Source organism: Chiloscyllium plagiosum, unplaced genomic scaffold, assembly GCF_037043375.1.
Source record: "Chiloscyllium plagiosum isolate Xiang-an unplaced genomic scaffold, Cpla_swu_hap1 HiC_scaffold_17, whole genome shotgun sequence".
In the NCBI taxonomy this organism is placed as follows: Eukaryota; Metazoa; Chordata; class Chondrichthyes; order Orectolobiformes; family Hemiscylliidae; genus Chiloscyllium; species Chiloscyllium plagiosum.
In genome coordinates this window covers 28922784-28947789 of record NW_028270155.1, presented here as the reverse complement: position 1 = coordinate 28947789, position 25006 = coordinate 28922784, and the positions used below count along the sequence as shown (strand labels likewise).

General features: G+C 41.7%; 1 protein-coding gene across 2 annotated transcripts in view; it reads right to left on the bottom strand.

The window, feature by feature from the left end:
• Window positions 1–25006, bottom strand: part of pmfbp1 (polyamine modulated factor 1 binding protein 1) — a 791959-nt gene that overhangs the window by 392869 nt on the left and 374084 nt on the right. For both annotated transcript variants that reach the window (XM_087995767.1, XM_087995768.1), the window contains exons 13-14: window positions 24506–24697; window positions 7566–7649 (exon numbers count right to left, since the gene is read on the bottom strand). In XM_087995767.1, coding sequence (XP_087851893.1) covers window positions 7566–7649; window positions 24506–24697 — 276 coding nt within the window. The remainder of the gene's footprint in view (window positions 1–7565; window positions 7650–24505; window positions 24698–25006) is intronic.

Here is a 25006-nt window from a genome sequence, read left to right as displayed (position 1 = left end):
ACCCTCCAATCCGCAGGACCTGATCCCGAACTCTAGAAAATAATCACCAACGCATCCACGATTTCTCGAGCCACCTCCTTCGTACCCTGGGATGTAGACCATCAGGCCCCGGGGGCTTATCAACCTTCAGACCTAACAGTCTCTCCAACACCAATTCCTGGCAAATATAAATTCCCTTAAGTTCAGGTCCTTCAGCCACTGTTACCTCAGGGAGATTGCTTGTGTCTTTCCCAGTGAACACAGATCTGAAGTACCAATTCAATTCTTCTACCATTTCTTTGTTCCCCGTAATATATTCCCCTGTTTCTGTCTTCAAGGGCCCAATTTTAGTCTTAACCATTTTTTTGCCTTTCACATACCCAAAAATGCTTTTACTATCCTCCTTTATATTTTTGACCAGTTTACCTTCGTACCTCATTTTTCTCTGCGTATTTCCTTCTTAGTAATCCTCTGTTGTTCTTTAAAAGCTTCCCTGTCCTCCGTTTTCACACTTATCTTTGCTATGTTATACTTTTTCTCTTTTAACTTTATAAGATTAGATTAGATTAGATTACTTAGATTAGATTAGATTAGATTACTTACAGTGTGGAAACAAGCCCTTCAGCCCAACAAGTCCACACCGCCCCACCGAAGCGCAACCCACCCATACCTCTACATCTACCCCTTACCTAACACTACGGGCAATTTAGCATGGCCAAATCACCTGACCTGCACATCTTTGGACTGTGGGAGGAAACCGGAGCACCCGGAGGAAACTCACGCAGACACGGGGAGAATATGCAAACTCTACACAGTCAGTCGCCTCAGGTGGGAAATGAACCCGGGTCTCTGCCACCGTGTTTCTTAACTTCCCTCGTCAGCCATGGCCACCCATGCCTCCTCCTAGGATCTTTCTTCCTTTTTGGAAGAACTGATCCTGCATCTTCTGCATTATACACAGAAATATCTGCCATTGTTCCTCCACTGTCATCCCTGCTAAGGTATTGCACCATTGAACTTTGGCCAGCTCCTCCCTCATAGCGCCATAGTTCCCTTTATTCAACAGAAATATTGTTACATCGGATTGCACCCTCTCCCTCTCAAATTGCAGATTGAAGCTTATTGTATTATGGTCACTACTTCCCAATGGCTCCTTCACTTCGAGGTCGCTGATCAATTCTGGTTCATTGCACAATACCAGATCCAGAATTGCCTTCTCCCTGGTAGGCTCCAGCACCAGCTGTTCTAAGAATCCATCTCGGAGGCACTCCACAAAGTCCCTTTCTTGAGGTCCAATACCATCCTGATTCTCCCAGTCTACCAGCATGTTGAAATCCCACATAACAACTGTAGTAACATCTTTGCGACAGGCCAATTTCAGCTCCTGATTCAACTTACATCCGACATCCAGACTACTGTTTGGGGGCCTGTAGATAACTCCCAAGAGGGTCTTTTTACCCTTAGAATTTCTCAGCTCTATCCATACTGACTCTACATCCCCTGATTCTAGGTCCCCCCGCTCAAATAAATCCTTATGGTACAGATGTGCCAAACTAAAGTTGCTGGAATCAATTTCCACATTGTAGTTGTATCCTCAGGGTCCTTGCGTAAGCACAGCTCCCTCACTCACCACAAGGCTGAGAAGGGAAAAGAGGTCAGCAGCAGAGTCGGGATTGTGGGGTTTGGCAACAAGAAGGATTAGTGAGAGGTTATGTCAGTGGGCAGCATGTTGGTGGATCAGGAGCAAGAATTTGGTTAGGGAATGATTGAGGCTGCAGGTGGAGAGTTGATGAGAAGAAGCGGCCACAGTGACCAGGATGGTCAAACAGTGAGATCTGTGTCAGTGAGCAGGTTCAGTAGTAAGCAGGGTCAGAGTAGGCAAGAGTTAAAGTAGAAAGTTGCTGTTTCTTTTATTGGATATTTTAAATTTTATTTTGGTTTAAAAAGTTTATTAGTACAACTAAAGGAATTCAGTAAAGTATTTCAGTTTACAGGGTCTAATATTTTAATGTATTATTTTTGATGAGAAAAATCTTATAGAACCTAACTACAGCTTTTACATTGATTTTAATGAGAAAATGTGATTAGATTAAAGTCATTTCACTTAAAGACACAATTTGCAGGAAGACAACCACAATTCTAAGGAAGAACATACTCCATTCGTTAAACTCATCAACTACCATTACTACTTCAATTACACTTACACTGTGCCTCCTGCAAGGACTTCAATCCATTATCCGAGTTTTTCAATCTTCATTGCATCCGTTGTAATGATGCTACCTTCCACAACAATATTTTCCTTTTACCCTAGCTGAGGATTGCTGTCAACTAGGTGACAAGGTATTCAACTGTGTCCGATCCAGTTATTGCATTTCTGCTTTCACCCCTGCCCCTCCCCTCCTAAATCACCACACCGTTCCCTTTGTCCTTATTTTCCACTCCATCATGAACCACATTCAAAAGATCATTCTCCACCATTTCTTCCATGTGCAGTATTATGTAATTATAAAACTTAGCATTCCCTCCTCTACCCAAACAGCCTTCTGAAGGGGAAACTCAGCAGGTCTGGCAGCCTCTGTGGAGAGAAAACAGAGTTAATACTTCAAGTCAAGTGACCCTTTCTCAGACCCTCAGTGCATAAGCATAACCCTGATCTTCTAGTTGCTTGCCATTTTAATTCTCTACCTTGTCACCTTCACATTCCTGTCTTCAGTCTATTGCAGTGTTCATGTGAAGCTCAATGCCATCTTGAGGAACAGTACCTCACCTGCTGATTAAGGTCTTTACAGACTTCTGGACTGAATACTGAGTAAAACAGTTTCAGATGATGAACTCTGTCCTTTATTTTGATTTTTTTTGGATATGCTGGTCTGAATCTTTTTATGCTTATGTTTATGCTTTTAGACAAAGTTGTTTATTCTTTTTCATTCACACCACTCTGCAAATGTTTTGTTTCTTTACTACAATCACTTTCACTCCGTTTTCATTTTCTTCCATGACATCTTTGTCATCTCGGGTCTAGATTAGAGTGGTGCTGGAAAAGCACAGCAGTTCAGGCAGCATCCGAGGAGCAGTAAAATCGATGTTTCGGGCAAAAGCCCATCATCAGGAATACAGGCAGAGAGCTTGAAGAGAGGAGAGATACAGGCTCTCTGCCTGTATTCTTGATGAAGGGCTTTTGCCCGAAACATCGATTTTACTGCTCCTCGGATGCTGCCTGAACTGCTGTGCTTTTCCAGCACCACTCTAATCTCGACTCTGGTTTCCAGCATTTGCAGTCATTGTTTTTACCATCTTTGTCATCTAACCTCTTTACTAGTCTGAGCCTTTCTTTTTGTCCTTCCTCCCTCATTTCAGCCATCACTTATCTTCAATTCTGAAGAACTCATACTCAACTGAAAATGTTAACTATTTCTCTCCACAGATAAGCTGTTGGACGTGTTAAGTATTTCCAGCTCTTTATAGTCTCCTCTACACTGACGAAACAAAGCGTAGACTGGGTGACCGCTTCACAGAACGCTTGTGCACTGTTTGCAAAAAAGATCCTGGAACTTCCACTTGCCTGCCACTTCACATACCACCCTGTTCCCTGGTCAACATCTGGCCAGCCAAACTCAGTGCAAGCTGGAAGAACAATATTTATTTTCCGCCTGGTGACCTTGAAGCCTTCCAAACTCAATATCAAGTTCAATACCTTTAGCACTCCAGTGTCCATATCCCAACCCCATAAGTAGGCCTCGTTATCACATGGTTTGTTATTACACAACCCATTCTAAGCCACTAACAGTCCCCATTGACAGCTATTCACCCTCCTAGCCAGATTGTATTCCATTCCTTTATCTATCTAACTTCTTTTCACTCTCTTTTTGGATTCTATCCCCACCTATTGTTTACTCCTTATGCCCACCCCCACCCTATGTTCTGCATATAAACCAATATTTTCCTAGTTACCATCAGTTCTGATGCAGGGTCACTTGACCTGAAACATGCCACCGTGGGCGGCACAGTGGCACAGGGGTTAGCACTGCTGCCTCACAGCGCAAGAGACCCGGGTTCAATTCCTGCCTTAGGCAACTGTCTGTGTGGAGTTTGCACATACTCCCTCTGTCTGCATGGGTTTCCTCTGGGTGCTCCGGTTTCCTACCCACAGCCCAAAAATGTGCAGGTTAGGTGAATTGGCCATGCTAAATTGCCCGTAGTGTTAGGTGAAGGGATAAATGCAGGGGAATGGGTCTGGGTGGGTTGGTCTTTGGAGGGTCGGTGTGGACTTGTTGGGCCGAAGGGCCTGTTTCCACACTGTAAGTAATCTAATCTAATAAACTAGGCAAAAAGTGAGGACTGCTGATGCTGGAGATTAGGGTCGATAGTGCGGTGCTGGAAAAGCACAGCAGGCCAGGCAGCATCCAAGAAGCAGGAGAATCAACGTTTCGAGATTAGATTAGATTCCCTACAGTATGGAAACTAGTCCTTTGGCCCATCAAGTCCACATCAACGCAGATCCATTCCCCTACCCTATATTTACCCTAACAGTAAGGGCAATTTAGTGCAGTCAACTCACCTGACCTACACTTCTTTGGATTGTGGGAGGAAACTGGAACACCCGGAGGAAACCCATGCAGACATGGGGAGAATGTCTGTGTGCAGTTTGCACAGTCACCCAAGGTGGGAATCAAACCTGGGTCCCTGCTGCTGTGAGGCAGCAGTGCTAACAACTGAGCCACCAAGCCATGCATAAAGATGAAGGGCTTTTGCCCAAAACATCAATTCTCCTGCTCCTTGGATGCTGCCTGGCCTGCTGTGCTTTTCCTTCACCACACTCTCAAATGAAACATAAACTCTGATTTCTCTCCATAGATGCTACCAGACCTGCTGAGCTATTCCAGCAATCTCTATTTTTTGTCTCTTTATATTTTTATTTTAGTTCTAATGGGTACTCATGGGCATTAGTTGAGTTTATCGCAAAATCCATGCTATATGGATTCGTGGGTGGCACGGTGGCACAGTGGCTAGCACTGCTGCCTCACAGCGCCAGAGACCTGGGTTCAATTCCCGCCTCAGGCGACTGACTATGTGGAGTTTGCACATTCTCCCCATGTCTGCGTGGGTTTCCTCCGGTTTCCTCCCACAGTCCAAAAATGTGCAGGTTAGGTGAATTGGCCGAGCTAAATTGCCCGTAGTGTTAGGTGTAAGGGGTAAATGTAGGAGAATGGGGTCTGGGTGTGTTGTGCTTCAGCGGGTCAGTGTGGACTTGTTGGGCCGAAGGGACTGTTTCCACACTGTAAGTAATCTAATCTATATTCAATTCAAGCATTAATGAGGTACAGCCATCAACTGTGGGGTCAGAGCAGAGATTTTTAAATGTTATTTTTAGATTTCCTACAGTATGGAAACAGACCCTTCGGGCAAACAAATCCACACCGACCCTCCGAAGAGCAACCCACCCAGACCCATTCCCCTATATTTACCCATGACTAACGTACCTAACACTGTGGGCAATTTAGCATGGCCAGTTCACCTACTCTGCACATCTTTTGGATTGTGGGAGGAAACTGGAGCACCCGGATGAAACCCACGTAGACACAGGGAGAATGTGCAAACTCCACACAGACAGTCACCCAAGATGGGAATTGAACCCGGGTGCCTGGTGCTGTGAGGCAGCAGTGTTAACCACTGAGCCACCGTCCCACCCCATGTTATGGCAAATGTTACTGCTATTTCTCACTGACAAATCAATCTGTAAGTCACAAGTTAGGAGTATGATTTATAAAGCAACTTATCTAAAAGCACTTTTCAGAAGAATAATGAAAGATTTTTGATAGAACTATGAAGTATAGATGTATTATGTTTTCTGTCCTGCTATGATACTTCAATAGCATTAATTATGGAAAATATCATTCAGAACCTCCATTGCAGACATTTGGAGCACAAAAGCCAGCCAGCAAGAGGACCATTTCCAGACCTACCTGAATCCAGCAAACAATGCTACAGGCAGGGAATGCAAATTATTCAGCCTGCAGCATGGTTTCTCAAGCTTGAACAGCTTCAAAGTGATTTGAAGCCTCCCTTTACCCTTTTCAGCTTACTGGTTGCAATGGAGCTACTCCGGGATGTATAATTGATACAGGAAGATACTTTGGAGAGAGGGAAACCTTACTGAAGGATCTTCCTGCTGGCAGGAAAATTGATATTTTCACAATACAAAGACCAGTAAATGGAAGACAAATATATTATTTCTTCTGTTAAAGGGAGAGGTATTTGGGAAAAAAAACATACTTCCTTTGGAAGCTTTCTTCTTTGGCTCAAAAGTGCACTTAATTTGCGAAGCCGTCAGATGTAAATAAACAATTACGGCAGGTAGAACTTTTAACTGAAATCCGAAAGGTGAGCCTTTTTCCAATTCATTGTGTGCAGTCTTCAGGTTCTTGAATTTGTATTTTCACACCATTTTCCATATGGATGAGTTTCATTTAAATGATTGAATATTGTCTCAGAAATAATAGGTAATCTGTTCTTCTTGGACTCCTATGTATCAGGAAAATCACCTATATAATCAATATTCATGCTCTAGTCAATTTTTAAAATCACAATACTTATAATAAAATAATGTTTGGACATTCAGCAATGAACAGTCCTCTGCAAAATTGCAAAGTGAATTAAAAAAAACAAATCTCAGGGAAAAAATATCTGTTTTTTAATGGGCTGACAATGGATCAGAGGTTACAGTATAATATTTTCCCATTTGTGAAAGAGGTAGTAAATGTGATAGTCATTATATTGCTTGAAACCTTGAAGGGGACGATTTTATGCAACATGAATACTAAATTCACAGAAACAATCGTTTTACTGGAACTATTGTCCTTTTAAGAAAGACAAATAACTTAAATTACTGCAGAATCCTCACCATATCCAATTGCGTGCTTTATAGTCATCGAATTGCTATTTAGTAGATTCAACAGAAACAAAGGCAAGATCACAGCTGAATTGCTGTTGTGCAAATTAATTACTTAACATGTTCCTCACTATAAGTCTAGTTCTTATCAGTTAATTCCCACAGTGAGATCCACCCTCATCACCCTAATCATTAACATGTGAATTGACAACATCTGAAACATTTATTCTAATTTCTATGTGATCATCGTTAAGTCTCAAAAGCTAAATTTGGATTTGTGTCTGGCATACACTATGAAATTTAAAACGTAGTCAACATTGTTGTGATACCACATAACACCCAGTTGGTGGCTCTCTTTGACTACATGTTCACACCTGCTCACATTATAACACTGTGCTGCACAATTTCAAAATGGCACCTTTAAAATATTAGAACGCTATCAGACATTAAAACTGATTCAAAGTGCAATGACTGCCTCAAAGGCATATCAGACCAGACAGGTGGACAAGACAATGAGTAGCTCACAGCTTAACTGATATCAAAATACATGAAAAACCTTTGTTTCATCAAATATCCAATTATGTCAGCTTTAAGGCAGAAATAAAGGCTAAATTTACTTACTGATTATAAATGATAGCACATGACTACACATTACATATATTTTGATTTTCAAAAAGTTTCAATTTATTGTTCATACCTCATTTATTGCAAGATTATATTTCGTTCTCATGGTCTTCAGTTCAACTTGCACCCCTTCTAACTGCACCTTGGTCTCTTCTGCCTAAAAGAGAAGAAAATTGAGCGTAAATTTAGAAGGATGAGCTTTGCAGTAAGAAAACCGAGGCTGAAAACAAGAACTCTCAGCCATTGCACTCCTCACATGCCTGGGTTCTTTTCTTAATTAAAGCCATTAATCAGATGACATGAAATTTCAGTTATGAAACTGACACTAGGTCCTGACAGCTGACACATGTCAAAATGAAACCTATGACCCATACTGTTAAATTCCAAATGTTCACACTCTTACTAGGGCTCTACAGCTGTGTGTACACATTGCATTCACAACTGCAAACCTGAAACACACTGCCTCAGTTAAGCACTTAAGATAGGATTTGCAGCATCACGTCAGTGATAATAAAATGTGGACTTAGCACATGCAACAAATTACAATAATTAGTCACCATACCAATGATGGATTATGCAAGCAAAACATGACTTTACTCCGTTCACTAAACATTTTGCATTTGCCTCATTAAAATACTTAAAATTAATGAGATTAAGTTTGAAAGATTACGTTTTTTTATTAACTGTCATTGTTTAGAAAAATGCCAATGCCATCTTCGCATCAAAAGAGAGACAGTCAATTTCAGTTACTAACCTTTTCAGAAACACATATATTTTTGTCCAGCAGTAGCAACACTGGATAATTGATACTTGTAAATGGGGCTACATGACTATAATCTAACAAAGGGGTCAGGTGCTTTAATAAACCATGACCATAAAGTCTAAGCAATTTACACCACTGATATTGGATGACATCATTAAGCTAATTCTTAAATCATATTTTCTATGAACAGCAGTTGCATTTATCAAAACATTTTAAAGACAGTGGATTATGTACTTTTGCAATCTACATAACCTATATTTTGTCAGAAATTTCAGCTTCTGTTGATTGCCATCACACAGTTTCAAATTGTTACATGTCCCGCTTTATAGTACTTGGAAGAATATTAAAATCCTTGGTGACACTACTTGAGTACTGCCAGAGAACAATTTGCAGTAAATTAAAGCAAAATGTTATGCACAGTATGATGCCTTTAAGTAAAATGGGCACATTTTAAGATTAGTTTTGATATAGAGTAGAATTGTCAACCCTATGGGACGTGCTTATTTCGCAGGTACTGTTCTATATTCGTTTTGCTGCTGTGGGTATATTAAAAAGTCCCACAACACCACTAAAAGAAGGACAAATTTCTTTCAACATCCTGACTAATATCCCTCATCAAACCCACGAAGAATAAATGAAACAAGTGAAGATGTCACTCAGTAGGCCTTACTGTGTTAACTCAATATTATTGCAATTAGGTAGTTCTTCCTTGAAGCTTTTCTCTATTTGATTGATGTGCTGCAACTACAACGCTGACAAAAGAAATCATTTTGTTTACAGATTCCACTTCACGGAAGAGTCTTCAGGTCAATCCATATTCAACAATCTACTCTAAAAATTCTGCTCATATTTTTATAGTTTCCAAATTCCATCACTGCGGCTGAGTTGCTTCCCAACATAGTGGAATAATCAACAGCATTCTAAATCAAACGGCTTGTATTAGTTAAAGAAAGTAAATTTTCCCCATCTCCAATGTTAACAGTCTTTCAAAAAAAATCCAGGATCGGGAACCACATCGTCATTTGAAAACAAATCCGTTCTTCTTTGAGCCATACCCCATCTGAGTACCAGATTTAGCTGAAATGTGTCTATTAGTTTGAGATTATATTGTTTATGGACACAGCCAAAAGAACAGGGGAAGAAATATCAACTCTGCCTATCTTCAGCGATGGTGATAATAAGTATGTAATTGTGCTGTGTAAAATGGATACCACATTTACCTGCATATCCACACATCAAAATTTAAATCATATGAAATACTTTAGAGACCTGTCCAGGAGTTAAACATGCTTCAAACTAGATTTGTCTTTGTCTCTTGTGTAATAGTATTCAAAATACCTTAAAGTACATGATAGATTATTTTAAGAAATTGAAATTTTCCTGCCATGATTTATAAAATCGTATAAAGGACAATGTGGTATTTCAAGAACCATTCATTAGAATTAATAATTTAAAATAATAAACAAGTTATGTTTTCATATTGTGATATGCCAAGCATGTGTGTACCACAGTGAATTCTGAATACATATTCCTTAAGCAACTCAGATGTTATAATGGATGAAGTTTTAAAGGTCCGGGAATTGTGCCAAGAGGATATAGTAAAGTAAATAGAATATTGTGAGAGAAAGAGACGATAGTATAAAACTAAAAGCAGCATAGTGTCATTAAAAATAAAACTTTGCTTGATCCAGTCTAGAATGTGGTGTCCATTTTTGTCTCTTTACATTGGCTAATTTTCAATCTTGAATTGGGAATCAGATACCCAGAATGTTCTGCGTCAGAACTTTGCATCGTGCTAATGTCAATGATGCAATCATTTTGAAATTTAAAATGCCTAACTAATCTGGGAACAAATTTAATGCTCAATTGGGTGGCATGGTGGCTCATTGGTTAGCTACTGCTGCCTCACAGCACCAGGGTCCCAGGTTCAATTCCATTCTTGGGTGGCGGTGTGGAGTTTGCACATTCTCCCTGTGTCTGTGTCAGTTCCCTCCTAGAGGCTAAAGATGTGCAGGTCAGGTGAATTGACCATGCTAAATTGCCTGTAGTATCCAGGGATGTACAGGCTAAGTGGATTAGCTACAGGAAAAGCAGGGATAGAGTGGATCTGGGTTGGTTGCTGTTTGGAGAATTGGTGTGGACTGGATGGGCTGAATGCCCTGCTTTCACACTAGGGATTCTATGATAATTAGTGGGGATAAGATCAGTGTGGCATGGGACATAGCAACTCAGGGCTTTTCTGAAAGCAAGCAGCAGCCATCGGCAGATTCTCTCATGCCTCTCTTGACAAGTTAACCTGGAGGACTTGGATCCAATGGCGTAAAAGATATAAAATCAAAAACGATGAGTGGGATGTGACATCTGGGTGACAGACCTCTAACTCTGGATGCAGCAGCATGCACGTGTGTCATTTAAACTGAGTGCCCATTGTTTGCCTTTACATTTACAGAACAAGTGCTTAATTGAATCACTGAGACACCAGGCACCCTCACATGCTAGGCACAATTGAACAGTGGGTATCATTGAGGAGTCTAACAGTCCTGATCAATGTCATACTGAATTGGGTGAGGGAGATCTGGCTACTTGATTCTTTTTCAAACTGCAGGAAAACAGAACTCACAATAGCTTTGAAATGAATTGGATGGAATGGTGACTTGGAAGACCTAATCAGCCTGTCACTGATAGAAGAGGCACCACTGGGGATCATGAAGGTGTCAAGATGGCAGATTGTGGGCAAATTCAAATTGAGGGGTCATGACGAGCAGGGTCACTTGATAATTCTATCTTCAAATGAAGGTCACGAAAAAAACTCATACCTAATGTGATCAGTGGCTCACAGAAACCCTACAGTGTAGAAACAGGCCATTTGGCTACCAGATCCACACCAACTCTATGAAGAGCATCCCACCCAGACTCATCCCCCTACCCTATCCTTGTAAACTTGCATTTCCCATGGCTAACCCTCACAACCCTGGACACTATGGGGAATTTAGCATGGGCAATCCACCTAACCTGTACATCTTTGAACTGTGGGAGGAAACTGGAGGCTGCAATGTTAACCACTAAGCCACCATGCAGCCTGCTCTTGAATAGACAAGCAGGAGGCTGGAAAAACACAGCAAGCCAGACAGCATCAGGAGGTGGAGAAGTCAACATTTCGGGTGTAACCCTTCTTCAGGACTGGAGGCTGGTTTCAGGTGAGATACAGAAAAAGGTGAGTGCGGGGAAAGGGTAGTGAGGTAGTGATAGGTGAACATGACTGGTTGGTTGATGGGAGGAATGAATCCAGCTGGTGGCTGGAAGAAAGGGTCGATCAGAGGAATGGAAGTTGGGGGACGGGCTGGTACAGGAGTCTGGGGATGGGAAAGGAGATTATTTGAAATTGGAAAACTCAATGTTGAATCTTCTGGGCTGTAGGCTGCCAGGTGGGAGCTGAGATGCTGTTTCTCCAATTTACAATCTGATTCACTGCAGCACTGGAGAAGGCCAAGGATGGTGATGTTGGACAGGTAATGGGAAGACAAATTAAAATGGGGGGTGATTGGGAGGTCAGGTCAGTCCCTACAGGCCTCGCTAAGATGCTCAGCGAAACAATCCCTAAGTTTACGTTTGGTTTCACCGATGTGGAGAATACCATATGAGGAGAAGCAACCTAGTTTTCTGTATCTGGTGCTCCTGATATGGTCTTATCCACATCGGTGAGACCAAATGTAAACTCAGCACGTTTCACCGAGAATTCAGCCAGGCCCACAAGGGCCAACCTGACAATCCTGTCACTGCTCATTTTAATTTGCCTTCCCACTCCCTTTCTGACATGACCAGCCTTGGCCTCCTCCATTGCCACAGTGAATCAGACCGCAAGTTGGAGAAACAACACCTCATCTTTTGCCTGGCCAACCTACAGTCTGGAAGACTCAACATTGAGTTCTCCAGTTTCAAATAACCTTCCTTCCCATCACCCGACTCCCTTCCCTGCCCCTCCCCCGCTCCTCCCCCTCCCCCTCCCTTCCATTCCTCTGATCAACCCTTCCTTCCAGCCACCAACCGGATTCATTCCTCCCATCGACCAAGTAGGTCATACTCTCTACTTGTGTTCACCTATTTCTACCTCACCACCCTGCCACCCCTCACCCCTCCTTTTATCTGCAGCTCCCTTTACACCCACCCCAAGTTCTGAAGAAGGGTTACATCCAAACGTTCACTTCTCCATTTCCTGATGCTGCCTGGCTTGCTGTGTTCTTTCAGCCTTCTGCTTGTCTACCTTAGATTCCAGCGTTGACAGTTTTTTTGTCTCCAACTAAGCCTGTTCTTGAACTGCTGTCATCAAGGAAATTGTTTGTACTAATGTATTTGCTGAACACCCTGAGTTCTCATCACTGGCATCCTATGTGTCCTGCAGGGTTAATAGTGGAAGAATTGCTGAGTGTCCCAACACAGTCCTACACTGTGCCATCCCAGAGGACAGATACAGCCATACTTCACTAAGTGAAGATGTTGAAATTCATGAGTCACAGATAGACCATCACCGTGGAGTGTCAGAGACAAATGAGTTTCCAACTTTAACATCCCTGAGGCACTACAGAGTCAAGGGCAATCATTGGATGAATTGATACAGAGCCTGTACTCTGAAATGATTTAGGGTTTTCAGCATACAGGATCATCCATTGTGAGAATGGTCAATATCTTGGAAAGCTATTTGCAGAATGACTCTGAATGGAGGAAGGAGCAGCATGGCGACATGCACATGGCTCCCTGGTGCCAGTGTGTGACATGTCATGAAGCAGTTGCAGGATATTCATCTGGGGGAAGTGAACAACCAGAAGCTGTAGTGGATATCATTACCAATGACTTGGGTAGGAAGGGGAATAAGGCCCTGAAAGCAGATTCAAAAACAGGACCTCCTAAAATTTGAATTCTCAGGATTACTTCCCATCCTGCATGCTCGTGTTCATAGAAATTGGAGAACTAAGTGATTGAACATGTGGTTGGTGAACTAGTGTAGGAAGGAAGATATTCAATTTTTGAGACAGTGAGATCAGTTTTGGAGCAAGTTAGGGTGTCGGGATAAGATGGGTGGGTTACATCTTAACTGGATCAAGGATAACATCCTAGTGAGGAGTGGTAAAGCTTGATGGCAGAGGGATGGAACCTAAAAGGGAGGTTATTTTCCATGGAAACATAAATGGCAAAAGAAAGTAGAAGAGTAGAAAGCCAAAACAAAATACAAAGCAAAAATAAGCTTCAAATAGGATCAGAACAGAGAATAATGTTTTAAAAAGCAGAATTAAAGATACTGTCTGAATGCATATCTCATTAGTACAAAGGTTGATAATTTGTTTGCATAAATTGAAGCAAATAGGTTATGACTGAATTGTCATTACGTAGACCTGGTACCGGGTAACAAAAATTTGGATCTGAGTATCCAAGGCCATTCAACATTTTGTAGGAAGGGCTAAAAGAAAAAAGGAGATGGGTTTTTTGTCGAACTGTGATGATGCTGTCACTTTAAAAAGGTTATTTTATTTCTGTTTTTTTTGAAGAGAGGTCATAAAGGCAGAGGTGTCGAAGAGTTCAGTTTAATCATGGAAGGGCAGTGGTCAGTTATAGAGTCATAGAGATGTACAGCATGAAACAGACCCTTCGGTCCAACCCGTCCATGCCGACCAGATATCCCAACCCAATCTAGTCCCACCTGCCAGCACCAGACCCATATCCCTTCAAACCCTTTCTATTCATATATCCATCCAAATGCCTCTTAAATGTTGCAATTATACCAGCCTCCACCACATCCTCTGGCAGCTCATTCCATACACGTACTACACTCTGTGTGAAAAAGTTGCCCCGTAGGTCTCTTTTATATCTTTCCCCTCTCACCCTAAACCTATGCCCTCTAGTTCTGGACTCCCCGGCCCCAGGGAAAAGACTTTGTCTATTCATCCTATCCATGCCCCTCATAATTTTGTAAACCTCTATAAGGCCATCCCTCAGCCTCCGACGCTCCAGGGAAAACAGCCCCAGCCTGTTAAGCCTCTCCCTATAGCTCAAATCCTCCAACATCCTTGTAAACCTTTTCAGAACCCTTTCAAGTTTCACAACATCTTTCCGATAGGAAGGAGACCAGAATTGCATGCAATATTCCAACAGTGGCCTAACCAATGTCCTGTACAGCCACAACATGACCTCCCAACTCCTGTACTCAATACTCTGACCAATAAAGGAAAGCATAACAAACGCCTTCTTCACTATCCTATCTACCTGCGACTCCACTTTCAAGGAGCTATGAACCTGCATTCCAAGGTCTCTTTGTTCAGTAACACTCCCTAGGACCTTACCATTAAGTGTATAAGTCCTGCTAAGATTTGCTTTCCAAAAATGCAGCATCTTGCATTTATCTGAATTAAACTCCACCTGCCGCTTCTCAGCCCATTGGCCCATCTGGTCAAGATCCTGTTGTAATCTGAGGTAACCCTCTTCGCTGTCCACTACACCTCCAATTTTGGTGTCATCTGCAAACGTACTAACTGTACCTCTTATGCTCGCATCCAAATCATTTATGTAAATGACAAAAAGTAGAGGACCCAGCACTGATCCTTGTGGCACTCCACTGGTCACAGGCCTCCAGTCTGAAAAACAACCCTCCACCACCACCCTCTGTCTTCTACCTTTGAGCCAGTCCTGTATCCAAATGGCCAGTTCTCCCTTTATTCCAGGAGATCTAACCTTGCTAATCAGTCTCCCATGAGGAACCTTGTCGAACGCCTTACTGAAGTCCATATAGATCACATCTATCATTCTGCCCTCATCAATCTTCTTTGTTACTTCTTCAAAAAACTCAATCAAGTTTGTGAGACATGATTTCCCAAGCATAAAGCCATGTTGACTATTCCTAATCAGTCCTTGCCTTTCCAAATACATGTTCTCACAGTTCAGCTTTTTTCTAGTTTGTTTTTGGCAGTAGCAGTTGCAATCTTTGTGATTCTAGAGGAGCTGCAAGCTGCAGTAACAAATTCCTCTGACTTTCTTCTGAAAGTTCTCTTTGGAAGTTATTCTATCCCGGCTTGATATATCATATTTTGATTTGTTTTGCTTTGAACCCAACTGTCTCCTTCTGTAAGCTATGGGTATTTCTCTTAAAAAACAAGTTCCAGAAGTCCCTGACACCTTGAGGTCCCATTATTTACCTTGCTGGGTTATGAAACAATACGAAGAAAAGTCCTTCAGTGGTACACAAAACCCATTCACTCCAAAGACAGGCCTCAAACTGTTTTAAAAGAAATCAACATGGCTACAGAAATACTAAGTTAATTATTAACTTCAGATACACAGAAAATCTACCAGTTACTAACTCAAAAGCCAGAATTGGGATATACACATGTCAACTTGCCTGAATAATGTTTCTTTCTGATGGAAGTTGCATCACAGAGTAATCAGTCATAAGTCTGAGAGCCAATCTGAATCAAAAACCCAGCTGAAAAAGCCTCAATGATCTTCTTATCAAATCTGGCACTGGGTTCCCTCACAACTTCTTCTTTCCCTTTTTCTTATGTGTTATAGAGTAGAGAAGGCCCTCTTAAAATATATTAAGAAGATAGCCTAGGCCCTTTTTTCCTTATTTTAAAGGTAAATGTAAGGTAATGTGTTCCAGATGCAATTTGATTGGTCAAACTACTCGACATTAAGCAAAACACAATTTATTCAAATAATATTGTTAAAATACAACAAAAGAAAGAGGAACTTGGAATATCTTAACTCTATTGGAAAACTAAACAGAATAATAGATACAGTAACTGTTACTATTTACTCTTCCACTGTTGTAACATCCTATAGATACACCTGTGGTAAAAAAGCAGAAAAACAGGTTGTCTCATACGCAATCCTGTTGACAAGAAAGAGATACATGCAGCAGCTTCCCAGAGAGAGTGTAGCAGCTGGGAGAGATTCACTGCCTTCCACCCTGTAGAGACCCCAGCAACAACTGCCAATCTGTGAGAGCTTGACCACACCCACTCAGGCTGCTTCTATTGTTCCAAATTTAAAAAAAGACACAAGGCTTTGCAAGTTGTTTATCTTCTCATGGTCTGCTTGACGCCTTGCCCCAATCTCTCTCTCAAAGGAACCAGGGCAAAACACTCCTGTGATGAAGAGTGGCATCACAGGTGCTCTTCATCCAGCTCCTGTCCTCTTTATAGTATCATGTTGGAAACAGCAGCAGTTGACCACCCATAGGGATACCCTTATTCATTCTTACTGCAGGGCACCATCTGACCGATCAAGGCTATTAAGACACATTTTTCAAAGGCCAATAGTTACCTCAGTTCAGGTTTGTGCTAGTATTTGGCTCTAATTGTCCTGACTTTGCACCTATGTCTGGGAACTGGACAAGCATCAAGAACCATCTCTTTAGAGGATAACTCTTATGTCCAATAGCCATCTCCAAATCATGAATCTTGAAGTTTGCCTGAAGAGATGTAGCACCTGGAATTCTGGCCGAATGAGGGTATCATGACCTTCAGCTAACTGGGAACTGAGCACAGCCCTGCAAGATAGATTCGAAGAGTTGTACAGCATGGACACAGACTCGTCAACCTAAATTTTCTATGCCGACCAGGTATCCCAAACATAGCTAGTCCCATTTGCCTGCATTTGGTCCATTTCCCTCTAAACCTTTCCAAATAATTTTCCTGTTCAAACATCTTTTTGAATGTTGTAATTGCACCTGCCTCTACCACTTCTTTTGGCAGCTCATTCTGCACATGCACCTCCCTCTATGTGAAAAAGTTGTCCTTCAGGTCCCTTTTAAATCTTTCCCTTCTCAACTTACATCTATGATCTCCAGTTTTGGACACAGCTATCCTTGGAAAAAGCCCTTGGTGATTCATCTTATTAAGGAGAATCCAAAGGGTTTTTACAAATACATTAAGGACAAAAGATTAACTAGGGAGAGAATAGGGTCCCTCAAAGATCAGCAAGACGGCCTTTGTGTGGAGCCGCAGAAAATGGGGGAGATACTAAATGAGTACTTTGCATCAGTATTTACTGTGGAAAAGGATATGGAAAATATAGAATGAAGGGAAATAGATAGTGACACCTTGCAAAATGTCCATATTACAGAGCAGGAAGTGCTGGATGTCTTGAAACGCATAAAGGTGGATAAATCCCCAGGACCTGATCAGGTGTACCCGAGAACTCTGTGGGAAGCTAGAGAAGTTATTGCTGGGCCTCTTGCTGAGATATTGGTATCATCGATAGTCACAGGTGAGGTGCTGGAAGACTGGAAGTTGGCTAACGTGGTGCCACTGTTAAAGAAGGGCAGTAAGGACAAGCCAGGGAACTACAGACCAGTGAGCCTGATGTCGGTGGTGGGCAAGTTGTTGGAGGGAATCCTGAGGGACAGGGTGTACATGTATTTGGAAAGGCAAGGACTGATTAGGGATAGTCAACATGGCTTTGTGCGTGGGAAATCATGTCTCACAAACTTGATTGAGTTTTTTGAGGAAGTAACAAAGACGATTGATGAGGACAGAGTGGTAGATGTGATCTATATGGACTTCAATAAGGTGTTCGACAGGTTCTCCATGGGAGACTGATTAGCAAGGTTAGATCTCACGGAATACAGGGAGAACTGGCCATTTGGATACAGAACTGGCTCAAAGGTAGAAGACAGAGGGTGGTGGTGGAGGGTTGTTTTTCAGACTGGAGGCCTGTGACCAGTGGAGTGCCACAAGGATCAGTGCTGGGTCCTCTACTTTTTGTCATTTACATAAATGATTTGGATGCGAGCATAAGAGGTACAGTTAGTACTTTTGCAGATGACACCAAAATTGGGGGTGAAGTGGACAGCGAAGAGGGTTACCAGATGGGCCAATGGGCTGAGAAGTGGCAGATGGAGTTTAATTCAGATAAATGCAAGGTGCTGCATTTTGGGAAAGCAAATCTTAGCAGGACTTATACACTTAATGGTAAGGTCCTAGGGAGTATAGACCTTGGAGTGCAGGTTCATAGCCCCTTGAAAGTGGAGTCGCAGGTAGATAGGATAGTGAAGAAGGTGTTTGGTATGCTTTCCTTTATTGGTCAGAGTACTGAGTACAGGAGTTGGGAGGTCATGTTGCGGCTGTACAGGACATTGGTTAGGGCACTGTTGGAATATTGCATGCAATTCTGGTCTCCTCCTATTGGAAATATGTTGTGAAACTTGAAAGGATTCAGAAAAGATTTACAAGGATGTTGCTAGGGTTGGAGGATTTGAGCTATGGGGAAAGGCTGAACAGGCTGGGGCTGTTTCCTCTGGAGCGTTGGAGGCTGAGTGGTGGCCTTATAGAGGTTTACAAAATTATGAGGGGCATGGATAGGATAAATAGACAAAGTCTTTTCCCTGGGGTCAGGGAGTCTAGAACTAGAGGGCATAGATTTAGGGTGAGAGGGGAAAGATATAAAAGAGACCTACGGAGCAACTTTTTCACACAGCGAGTGGTACGTGTATGAAATGAGCTGCCAGAGGATGTGGTGGAGGCTGGTACAATTGCAACATTTAAGAGGCATTTGGATGGGTATATGAATAGAAGAGTTTGGAGGGATATGAGCCGGGTGCTGGCAGGTGGGACTAGCTTGGGTTGGGATATCTGGTCGGCATGAATGGGTTAGACTGAAGGGTCTGTTTCCATGCTGTACATCTCTATGACTCTATGCTTCTCTTGATTTTACAAACGTCCGCAATGTCACCCCTCAGCCTCTGACACTCCAGGGAAACAAAGTCCCAGTCTATCCAACCTCTCCTTTATAAATCTAATCCTCCAGTTCTCGCAATATCCTTGTAATTTTTTTCTGAACAGTTTCTTCCTATATCATCCTTCCTATAGCAGGGCAACCACAATTGAACACAGTATTCCAGAAGTGACCAATTTTGGTGTCATCAACAAACTTACTAACCATGCCTCCTTTATTTTCATTCAAATCACTGATATAAATGTCAAACAGTGGACCCAGAACCGGTCGTTGTGGCACACCACTGGTCACAGGCCTCCAGTCTGAATATCAACCCTCTATCACCACTCTCTGTCTTTTACCATCAAGCCAATTTTGTATCCAATCGGTTATCTCTCCTTGGATCCAATGTGATCTCATCATTCTAATCAGTCTCCCATGCAAGACCTTGTCAAAGGCCTTGCTAAAATCCAGGTAGACAAGGTCTACCACTCGATCTAACTTCGTAACCTTTTCAAAGTACACCATCAAATTCGTCAGATATGATCTCCCACACACAAAGCCATGCTTGACTGTCTGTAAATAGTTCTTGCCTTTCAAAATGCAAGTAAATCCTATCTCTCAGAATCCCTCCAACAGCTTACCTACACTGGCATCAGAGTCACTGGTTTACAGTTCCCTGGCTCTCCCTTGCAGTCTTTTTAAAATAATGGCACAGCATTAACCACCCTCCAGTCTTCTGGCCTACACCCATGGATGCAGATGATACAAATGTCTCTGCAAGGGGCCCTGCAAGCTTTCCCCTAGCTTCCTACAATGTTCTGGGACACATCTGATCAACATCTGTCAAATTGAATTTAAATCTGTCAATTTGAACTTGAATGTTTGTAAAAGAGGAATGTTTGAAGACACCTGGCTGTTCTGGTGCACCAGTTGCTTAAAGTTTTGAAAAATGAGGGAGGAATCTCATGCGACCTGCAATATTTCAACAGGACTGGACAGATTAAATGCAGGAAGTGTGTTCCCAATGGTGGGGGATTCCAGAACCAAGGCTTATAGTTTAAGGATAAAGAGTAAATCTTTTGAGGCTTGGATGAGGAGACATTTCTTCACCCAGAGAGTGGTGAGGCTGTGACAGTTTCTATCACAGAAAGTCGTTGAGGCCAAACATTGCATTTAACAAAGGAGGTAGATACAACTCTTGTGGCTAAAGGGATCTAGGGATATTGGGAGAGGGCAGGATTGGGGTACTGAGCTTGATAATTAATAAGCCATGACCACATTAAATGGCGAACCAGGCTCGAGGGGTCAAATGGCCTACTTCTGTTCCCATGTTCTACGTTTCTACCTAAGATGCTCCTCCAAGAATTTTTCATGTTTGGATAACTGGTTGAGTAATGTATTAGTGCCTTAATAGCCACATAAATCTGTGCCTCTGCTGCTTCATCTGTCAATAAATTAAGACAGGCCCTTCACTCTGGAAGAAGACCTTTATAACCTGCCTGAAAGTATGATAAGCTGGTGACTGTAAGATATAAAGAAGATTCACAGCTGATTCTTGGAATAATAACACTGTATAGAAATTCATAGCCATGGTAACCTTGATGGTTGCAAATAGAAGTCATAGAGACAACAAAATGCAGATATTATCGACCACAGTGTAAATGTCTGAGACCATCTACCTGAAGATGCACCTTCAGGATTCTCTAGGTCAACAGCCTGAGTGTGGGACACTAAACAAAAAAAAACAAAGAACTGCAGATGCTGGAAATCAGAAACACAAAGAGAAATTGCTGCAAAAACTCAGCAGCTGTGGACAGAAAGCGGAGTTAATGTTTGAAGTCCAGTGACATTTCTTCAGAACAATTTTGAACCATTAACTCTACTTTCCCTCCACAGCTACTGCCAGACCTGCTGAGATTTTCCAGCAATTTTTGTTGTGAGCTAAGTGCGTGGATCAGTGGCTACAATAACAACTGACTTGCTATACCTATCGAGAAAACTCATCAAATCAGCTTGTTAAGAGCTGACAAGGTTCATGTCCTATTTCAGACCTCCACAGTGAAGTCCAGACTTGAAAGAAGCTGCCAACTGATCAGAGGACAATATCTTCTAGGTCCTAACGACTGGCAATTGAGGCCTAGCCTTCAGTAGATTCAATGATGACAGAAAAGTTAAGTGGGCAAAAGTGAGGACTGCAGATGCTGGAAACCAGAGTTTAGATTAGAGCGCTGGAAAAGCACAGCAGGTCAGGCAGCATCCGAGAAGCAGGAAAATTGACGTTTCGGGGCAAAAGCCCTTCATCAGGAATAGAGCCTAAAGAAAAGAAAATTTTGCTTCTTGTAGAGTGGGGTGGCTCCTTTGTGAAGATAAGCTGAGCAATTACAGATCAATCAATTTAACTTTGGTGACAGGAGAAACTTGTGGAAGTAATTATTTGGACAAAATTGGTCACATGGAAAAATATGGGTTAATTCGGAAGAGCCAGCATTCATTTATTAAAGGAAAATTGCGTTCTACTGACCTGCTGGAGATTTTGAAGAGGTAACAGAGAGGGTTGATAAGGGCATGATTTGGAGATGCCGGTGTTGGACTGGGATTTACAAAGTTAAAAATCACACAACACCAGGTTATAGTCCAACAGGTTTAATTGAAAGCACTAGCTTTTGGAGCACTGCTCCTTCATCAGGTGGTTGTGGAGCAGCACGCCGAAAGCTAGTGCTTCCAATTAAACCTGCTGGACTATAACCTGGTGTTGTGCGATTTTAACTTGATAAAGGCAGTACAGTATTTTTGATGTGGCATTCATGACCTCCCAAAATTTATTTCCCAAGTGGACAGGTTGGACTGAAGGGTCTATTTGGATGCTGTACATTTCTATGACTCTATGACTCTATAAAAGGTACAGCTCATGGAATAAAGGGACAGTAGCAACATGGATACATTGACCTTTTTTTTTGATGGCCAGACAGTCATTATTCCAGTGTAGATGAAACTTGCACTTGAGGACCCTGCAAAATTTCCACCATAGCATATTCTGAAGGAACTGCCAACAAAATTAAAGATTCCGATAAACAATTACCATTCTACCCCTTTTTTATAAAAGGAGAAAGCTCTGCATTTCTGGCAGGAGATTCTGATCAGGGCTCCTTGAGAAATATGGGTGTCAGGTCAGTGCTGAGGATTCATGGTTAGGAGGAGGATCAGTCTCAAAGGGATGAAGAGCTTCAGAGAGGGTAATGGCAATGGCTGGACACACCCAATCCTGCGCTTGCCCTGGCCCCCCCAATCCTTCGTCTACTTTGAAACAGACCATCATTTCCCTGCACCTTGTTTCCTCCACTCCAAACTGACCAAATGACTCCTTCACTCGCTACAGACCCAAACTTCGTTCACTTGATCCAGACTCAACCTCCCCCCAACAGCCATAGCCATTACCCTCTCTGAAGCTCTTCATCCCTTTGAGACTAATCTTCCTCCCAACCATGAATCTGCTGCCTCCTCAGCACTGACCCGACACTCATATTTCTGAAGGAGCCCTGATCAGAATCTCCTGCCAGAAATGCAGAGCTTTCTCCTTTTGTAAAAAAGGGATAGATTGGCAATCTGTGTGAAGTGTCATTCTTCAGGAAATCTCCAGAAGTTGGCTGAGGGATAGGAAACTGAGAGTAATGGTTCATAAATACTTTTTGAACTGGAGGGCGATTTGTAATGTCACTTCCCAGGGGTCAGCATTCGCACCCTTACTTTCCTGTAAACATAAATCTAGATCTTGGTGTGCAGAAGAGAATACAGAAGTTTGTGGATGGCAACAAAACTTGACAGCATTGTAAAATATGATAGGGACAGTATAAAACTTTAAAAACATATTGGCAAGTTGGTAAATGGTAGATGAAGTACAATGCAGAGAAGTATGAAGTGAATATGAATTTTGGCACAAATACATGTCGAGACAGAATGAAGTGAACTATTTTAAAGGACAGGCAGTGAGACCTGGGTGTATCCATTTATAAATCTTTGAGGATGGCAAGACAAATATAAATATCTGTTAATAAGGCATATAATGTTCTAGCTTTTACTGATCGGGGCACAGAGTAAAACCACAGGGAGATTATACTGAAGATCTGACAGAAGTTTTCAAAGTCATGAGGGGTCTGGAATAAATAGATAGGGAGAAACCATCTCTGCTCTTAAGCAGATCAATTTGCAAAAGAAACAAATGCAAAATGAGAAAACAATTTTTTCAGACAGTGACTACTGCAAGGCACTTCCTTAAAGTGTGGTGGAGACAAGTTCAATTGTGGCGTCCAGAGGACATCAGTTAGATTATTTAAACAAAAATGATGCGCAGAGTGAGAGGGAAAAGGTTGGAAATCGGCCAAAATGCTCAGAAAGCCTCCACATTCATAAGCCAAACGACCTCATTCTACACCAGAACAATATGATTCTGTACTTCTTTCGGTGGCCATTCATCCTGAAGGCTCCAAATAACTTCAACTTATCCTTAATGTGATCACTGCTTTCTTATTGCATTGGCCTTTGCTTGATGTCCAGAACTCAAACTCCTCAAAATTAAAACCAGAAACAGAGATTGCTCAGTTTTCCTCAGTTCTGAGGAAGGGTCACTGTATCCGAAATGTTAACTCTGAGTTTTTTTCACAGCTGCTGCCAGACCTTCTGAGCTTTTTCAACAATGTCTATTTTTGTTACTGATTTACAGCATTCGCAGTTTTTCAGCTTTTATTTCTCCTCCAGATTAAATTTATTGTGGTCATGTTCACGTTTTGTTGTGCCCACCCTTCTCCCAATCTCCGTCACCTGCACAAACTGCACGAGACCTCTCCATAGATTCTCCATCCTTAAGGTTTTTGTTTTCCCTTCTCCCATTGTACACAATTCACCGGTACACCTTCAGCCATCTGTCTAGATCTCACAGACAGGAATTTCACCAAAATTCTCCTTAACAAACCATGTCTTTGACTGAGTTTTTGGTCTCAGCTTGCCAAATGCCCATTTTTTGGCTTGCCGTCTATTTATTTTATTACGTCTTTGAAATAGTTTGTGGTACTTTTCTACACTGAGTGCCAAACAAGGTTTTGTACTTAAAAAAAAGGTATTTTTTTCGAAGCATTATTTAAGAGATAGTTTAGGAATAGAGGACAGATTAAAACAATAATGAGTGAGCAATCAAACATTTTAGGGTAATTAGCCATGGTTTAAATACAATGGGATATTAAAAATTACTTAAAACCACATTGTCTTCTTGTAACAAATTTCAAGTTAGTAATCTAATCTATAGACGCAAATGAAACAAATCTAGCCACTTGACAGCAATATAAATCAACTTGCTGCATTCAAATTAAACTTGCACAGAAAAGTTAGTTTGAAAGAAAAAATAATTAGACTCTATGGAGCAGTGTTTTTTTTGAGTGAATATAGTTGAAATACATTATAATTACATCTGCACTGTTACTGTTCCTTCATTTAATTGACTGTACTTATCAAGGTCAATGTTCTACATCTCTCACCCAAAGGCTGTCATTCTGTACCTGTGCACGCAGTCTGCATATGGTCCCATCTTTTTCACTGAGTTCTGCCTGGGTTCCTGCCACTTTCTCCTCAAGCTCTTCTCTCATGGACACTAATTCTTTGTATTTTTGTGCCGCCTCTGCTGCAAAAGCTGATTTGGCATTTCGGGAAGATTGTTCAAGATCCTGAAGAGTGGCAGTGAGCTTTACAATCTATGGTACAAACAAAAATCACTTAAATTTTAAAGTCCGAGTATTCTCTCGCTGTATAATGATGATATTTTTACCCAAATGATTTTCTGTTGGGCAAGAAAATAAGTGTAGATTTTACAATGGTTCCATTGCCTACACTGGATGTCAAAAAAACAGCAAAAATGAGAAATCTGCTGAAGATGGTGAGGTGGACTTTACAGTCAGTGACCAAGCAACATTGCTTATTTTGACTTGAAAGAAAGCTGCCCTAAAGTATCTAAGGTTATCCATGGTATAGATGTCCCTTTCTGCAATGCAGTTTTGAATTTG